At 46.1% G+C, this 5,600-nt stretch overlaps 1 protein-coding gene across 1 annotated transcript in view; it reads left to right on the top strand.

Annotated features, from left to right (window-relative positions):
- cmss1 (cms1 ribosomal small subunit homolog) overlaps positions 1 to 5,600 on the top strand; it is a 35,063-nt gene that overhangs the window by 26,268 nt on the left and 3,195 nt on the right. The window contains exons 2-5 of the mRNA XM_080019363.1: positions 2,636 to 2,778; positions 4,793 to 4,864; positions 5,204 to 5,339; positions 5,436 to 5,495. Of these exons, the coding sequence (XP_079875489.1) occupies positions 2,636 to 2,778; positions 4,793 to 4,864; positions 5,204 to 5,339; positions 5,436 to 5,495 (411 nt within the window). The remainder of the gene's footprint in view (positions 1 to 2,635; positions 2,779 to 4,792; positions 4,865 to 5,203; positions 5,340 to 5,435; positions 5,496 to 5,600) is intronic.

Below are 5,600 nucleotides of genomic sequence, written 5' to 3'. Positions count from 1 at the left end.
TCCCTTTGCTATGACCCCGGTTTATAAAAAAAAAAAAAAAAAAAAAAAGGAAGGGATGTATGAACGTACGAGGCAATAGTGGAGCGGATGGCTTGGTTCATCACTGGTGGGCGTGGTCTTTTAGAGCGAAAGGAGTCAGTCTCCTGAGGGGTGATGCTGACGATGGATAAAGTTTGTGGGGGTGGAAGAGGTGTGGCTATTGGCTAAAGACAGGCGGAAAGTCAATGACATGCCAGCCAATATAAGAATGCTTTCTCCTGGAAAAAGACCATCCCTCCCTTTTATTTTCCCCATTGGGTCATAATGGTCCCAGGGAAAAGTGTTGGGGCAGGGTCCAATAACCGTTTAATGGTGAGATGGGGAGGATGGGCTCTTGCTGTGATAACTATGGCTGCTATTGCTCAATGACCTGTGTGGTAGGTCAGAGACATCTCAGAATAAGCCTTTTCACTGTGTTATATCGAGCTCCGTGGCTGTTTGGGAGACGTCACTGACAGCAATGCCAGACACTTGGACAATGAACAGAGACCTGGGAGGTCACCGGGGAGTGTGGAATACAGCTAAATACGTCACGGACAGAACACCGCGTAACGTCTTTTTCCAAATATACTTTTTTTAGCAAAGCCTCATGTTACGCCGGCACCGATTCCACTCCCAAGGTCAAGCGTTCACAGGCGCCGTCACTGAGCGAAACATCTTCATCTGTAAATGCCCGTCAGCATTTAGACTAAACCCCACATTGAAATGATTTGATTTGATGCTCCGGTAGACGTGCCCCACCAAATTTTTGTTCAGTTAAATAGGCACCGATCTATCCGCCTTATACAACTTTATGTAGAAGTGTTCAGAGTGTAAGTGCTGAATGAGCTTCGGTGTGAGAGGACCGTGTCCTTGCCACTGCAGCAAGCCACATGATAAAAGGGTTTACATAGAAATATCTTTTGAAGATCAATAGGCTCGGCGGTTAAAGCTTACTCGTTTTGAAGACCGAGGTTCAAGCCAGCCACGTCGGTGAAGCATCCGCTCAGCTGCCCGTGCCCTTGAGCGCGACATTGAATCCGCACCGGCACCTATTTTCGTGGATCACTTTCTGACCTCAAAGGGAGAGAATGAATAAACTGTCACATTATGATGATCATTTTGGGTGCCTGAAGGTATAACAGGAAGATTATAGGAGGAGATTATAGGAGAAGACGCTTGTATACATTCATGGACACATTAACTCATCAATCCCTCGACAAGGCTGTATTGGCTTTTTTTAAATAGCAGTATAAATATTGAATTTATGGATGTAGTTGAGAAAATAGGAAAGTCATTTTTTCTTGTGTTTAAACCCAATAATGTAAAACTGTCATTCTACAATAATTTAGTATCTTAATGTATTGCAATTTCTCACAGAAAAATAGGCAATAGATCTCTATATTAATAGTATCACAGTGTACCGTGCTATATTTTATAATCCTTGGAACATAGGTCGCAGTCGTCAACTGGCTATGTCGCAATTCCCGGTAATTACCACGTCTGAGATATGTGTGGGGCAGGGAGGTGTGCTATATTCATACTTTAACTTTCCTCCAACACACTCGCAGTCCACTGACCGACACAGGGAAACACGGGCTTTGCCTTTGTATCTTCTATATCTTCCATATCCTTGAAGCCTTAACGTCAGGTTATTTTCCACCTGCCTAAACAGTAAGGGCACTGTTATGAAATACAAATTTATAGTCCGCTTGAGACGCTGGCATTTGCCCGTTTTAATTAAGGCGTCGGTATTTACGAGCGTGCCCATTTGCCCTCTACCGCTGTGGTCGTCTATGTATGACTCCATAGAGACGATCGGAGGCATGAATTGGGAATTGGTAGAGGGAGCAACACGCCAGCTAAAGATAACTCCACACTTTGATGACGGCTAAATTTTTGGTATCCAAGGTAACATGGCCATTTCCACACGGTTGTTGTATTGCCTGTAGTAGGTAATGGCGCCCCAACAGGTCTGTGACAAATAAGTGAAATAAATAAACGGTAACCTAATGACATCTTTCATGTACTTAGAATAGTACATGATGATAGCCATAAAACTAAAATGGAAGAAAAAACCAGAGGTAGCTTGGTTTAGAAGGTCAGAGACCGGGGCAGGTTTCACCAGCAGTGGAAAACAGTATTGTAGGGTCACTCCCACTCTCTGTAAATATCTTTGAAAAATGGGCCTTTCTCGTAGCACATACAGCATTGTTATATGCAAATAAGGATTATTATTTTTTTTTTTTTTTTTTTGTACATTCTACGATGGACCAGAAGTCAGTTCAGTCCAGTTCATTTTCTCCATTTCCTGCTTTACACGACCTCAAGGTCACGAACAGTCGTTTATTTAATGTGATGATTTGCCACTTAACTTCTTTTTGACCTTCTGAGTCCGGCCGCTTTCTACAGTGTATTAATCACATTATTATTGAAAGCATCAACCAATCAACCACAACATTATACACGTCAGGTTTTTTTTTTTGTTTGTTTGTTTTTAGTTTTTTTTTTTTTCATTTGACCTTTGTTCTGCCAGATTTAGCCAATTTTTATACTGTGGGTTTCCAGTGCCCGCCACCAGCATCTTAATGATTTTTACTCTTCCTGTGTTTTTCAGATGCATCTGAACAAGAGGAGGGGACCGAGGAGAAGAAGCAGCCAGCGGAGGAACAACCGACACGGAGCAAAACGGCGAAAAAGAGGAAGAGCGTAGAAGACAAACCAGCCAAAGCAAAGAAGAAGAAAAAAAACCCTCCGCAGGTATTGCAGTCATGTGACCTGTTGGCTCTATATATAATATCCATGGCTCTTCTGGTTCTCCAGCTTTTTGTGGACAGCAGCATTAACCTTCACTCAAATGAGGAATAAGTCCATTTTATCACGGATATGTCCGGTTTTAAATCGGTTATAGTTATACATCTATAGCAAGTGGAGGTTAGCTTATACTGTATGTTGCTAGTTAAAGGGTATGATGATATCAATTAAAAATACAAGATAAAAAAAACTTTATATATATATTTATTTTCTTTTTCTTTTACCTGTGCTGTCAGCATGCTGGGCGTACAACACAGAGTATTTCGATGCCTATTCTATTTCTTTGCATCTAGGACAGAGTGAAGCTGCTTTCACACTGAAACCCTTAAATTATCCAGACATTACCTGGATGAGCTGTATGTGTGAATGCAGACGTCTGAATCATTTGACCTGGACATTACCCGGACATTACCCAGCCAGCACCCTAGTACCAAGTCTGCGTAATGTCAGATTGAGCGGTATATGTGAACAGAGCTGGTGATTGTCCGGATCATTCACAGTGAGCGAGTGGGCGTGTCGCGTGTTGATGACGTCTCTATCATGTGCCTTTTCAATATCTCATTTATATTGGCGATATGTGCAAATACATGGAGTATCAACGTAAAAAAAAAAAAAAGCCCACCTACTGATAAGTCTGTAGCGTCATCCGCCATCTTGGATGTGCCGTAAAACTCTGCAGCGTCGTTGCGTCACGTCCTGCCTCCTGCGTGCCCTACCCAGGCACCGCACCTCGCCTAAACCAAACGGATTATTTACAGGTGGTGTAAACGCTTCCGACACAGACAATCTCATGTTTTTTGCTGCATGTGTGAAAGGGTGAATCCGGACAATGTCGGGATAATCAGGTCCGGACATTATCCGGATATTGTCTGGAGTGCATGTGTGAAAGCAGCTTTAGTCTGCAAGTGGAGTTCAACTTCTCAACCTGCAGTGCCACTCTCTATTCATTGTTTAATCACTAAGAACTGCTGCAACAACTCAGCACAGCTTTTTGTTACACAATACTACCACCAATCCCCCTCATTGGAGAATGATCTTACTAAAAACAACTAATCATCATTACTACTCCAAGAGGGGGGAACCACCACGGGTGAGACAAATGAATATAGAAACAAACAATAACACAGAAACAAACAACAACATGAACATAGAAACATCAGATGACGTGTGTGTGTGTGTGTGTGTGTGTGTGTGTGTGTGTGTGTGTGTGTGTGTGTGTGTGTGTGTGTGTGTGTGTGTGTGTGTGTGTGTGTGTGCGTGCGTGCGTGCGTGCGTGCGTGCGTGCGTGCGTGCGCGCGCGTCCAGGTCACGCGCATATGCTTGCGTGTCCGTGAGCGTGTGCGTGTGTGTCCCCACCAGCGAGTGCACGGGAGTTGTCCAAATGAGTTAGAGGTCAGTATTATATGGCAGTGCCTCCAAGCAGCGGAAAAGGCCCCAAAGCCACCCCTGAGTCCCGCAGCCATATAAACACCGCAGGAAAGCCCAGAGCTCCCTGCCCTACAGCCATAGAGACCCCCCCCAGAGAAGCCGGAAGCCCGCAGAGCAACACCCACGCACGGCCCCCGAGAAGCATAAACCAGTCCCGGGGAGCCCACAAGACCCTGCACCCCTGAGCCGCACACATACAACCCACCCCCACGTGCAGGCACAAGACGCAGACAGGCGCAGAGCCTGGTCCCGCACCGACGGACCCAAACCCCACCCGAACCGCCCGCCCCGCAGGCAAGCCGGCAGGGCCCCCACATCCACCAACAACCCGTGCAAAGGCGAGGCCCGTCCTACCGCAACCGGCCAGACGCCCACCCGGCCGCAAGTCCCGAGCGCTCATCCATGTAGCCGAGTGCACTCAGCGCAGGACACCCGGCTGTTAGCCCGCCCCACGCCCTCTCCGTGTTTCTCACACATGTACGTAATGAACTGGGTGACATTCTCTTGATCTCGCTTTTTTCCCCCCCCACAGAAGGAGTGTTTTGTTGCCCAGGAAAAGAAAGAGGATGAGGGTGAAAAGGCAACAAAAAAGAAGAGGAAGAGGGTGAGCCTGACCCCTGTTGGTGAAAAGCGGAACAGCAATTTAAAAAATGAATTAGTTCAGTCAGTGAGTTCAGGTTGCTTCCATTTGGTTGCAGACATAATCTACCAGGATGTAGGATCAATACATTTAAGAAATCATTTGTCCTAGCTGCTATTGGCCTTTTTAAATAACATCAAGTAATTCTATGGTTATTTTGTGTGTATCGTTTGTGTGTTGATTGTATTTACTGCTGGCTGTAAATTGCAAATTGCCCCTGGGGGATAATAAAGACTACCTTGAGCTTCACGGTCGGTCACCCCTCTTTAGCTCGGTGTGGAGCGTTAATCTATTTTTGTCCAGAAAAAGAAGACGATCACAGACGTCCTCTCCTCCTCAGAGCCCCAGCCGGGCTGTCCCGCCGACCTGCAGAACGTGACCGTACAATACTTCTCAGACAAGCGCTCCGTTATTGAGCTGGAGGAGCTCAAATTGAAGGGTCAGCCACGGGAGCTCCTCAAGTAATTAAAAATTCCTTCCTCCGCCGCTGCTCGCACTCACCAGCTCTCTCTGTCTGTCCCTCCGCGCCTCCCAGACTCCAGCTTCCTGACCTGCAATGACCTGACGCACAGCCTCTCGTCTTATCTCAAAGAAAGTGAGTGGCGATGTCCGCGATGTCCCCTGACCGTTTCCTTCTTTCAAGTAAGATGCACCTGTGCTGTATCTCCGTTTTCTTTGGGCTCGCTCTCTCTCTCTCTCT

Source organism: Zeus faber, assembly GCF_960531495.2.
Source record: "Zeus faber genome assembly, chromosome: 18".
NCBI classification, from domain to species: Eukaryota; Metazoa; Chordata; class Actinopteri; order Zeiformes; family Zeidae; genus Zeus; species Zeus faber.
The sequence above is the reverse complement of the archived record's forward strand: the minus strand, read 5'-3'. Positions and strand labels throughout refer to the sequence as shown.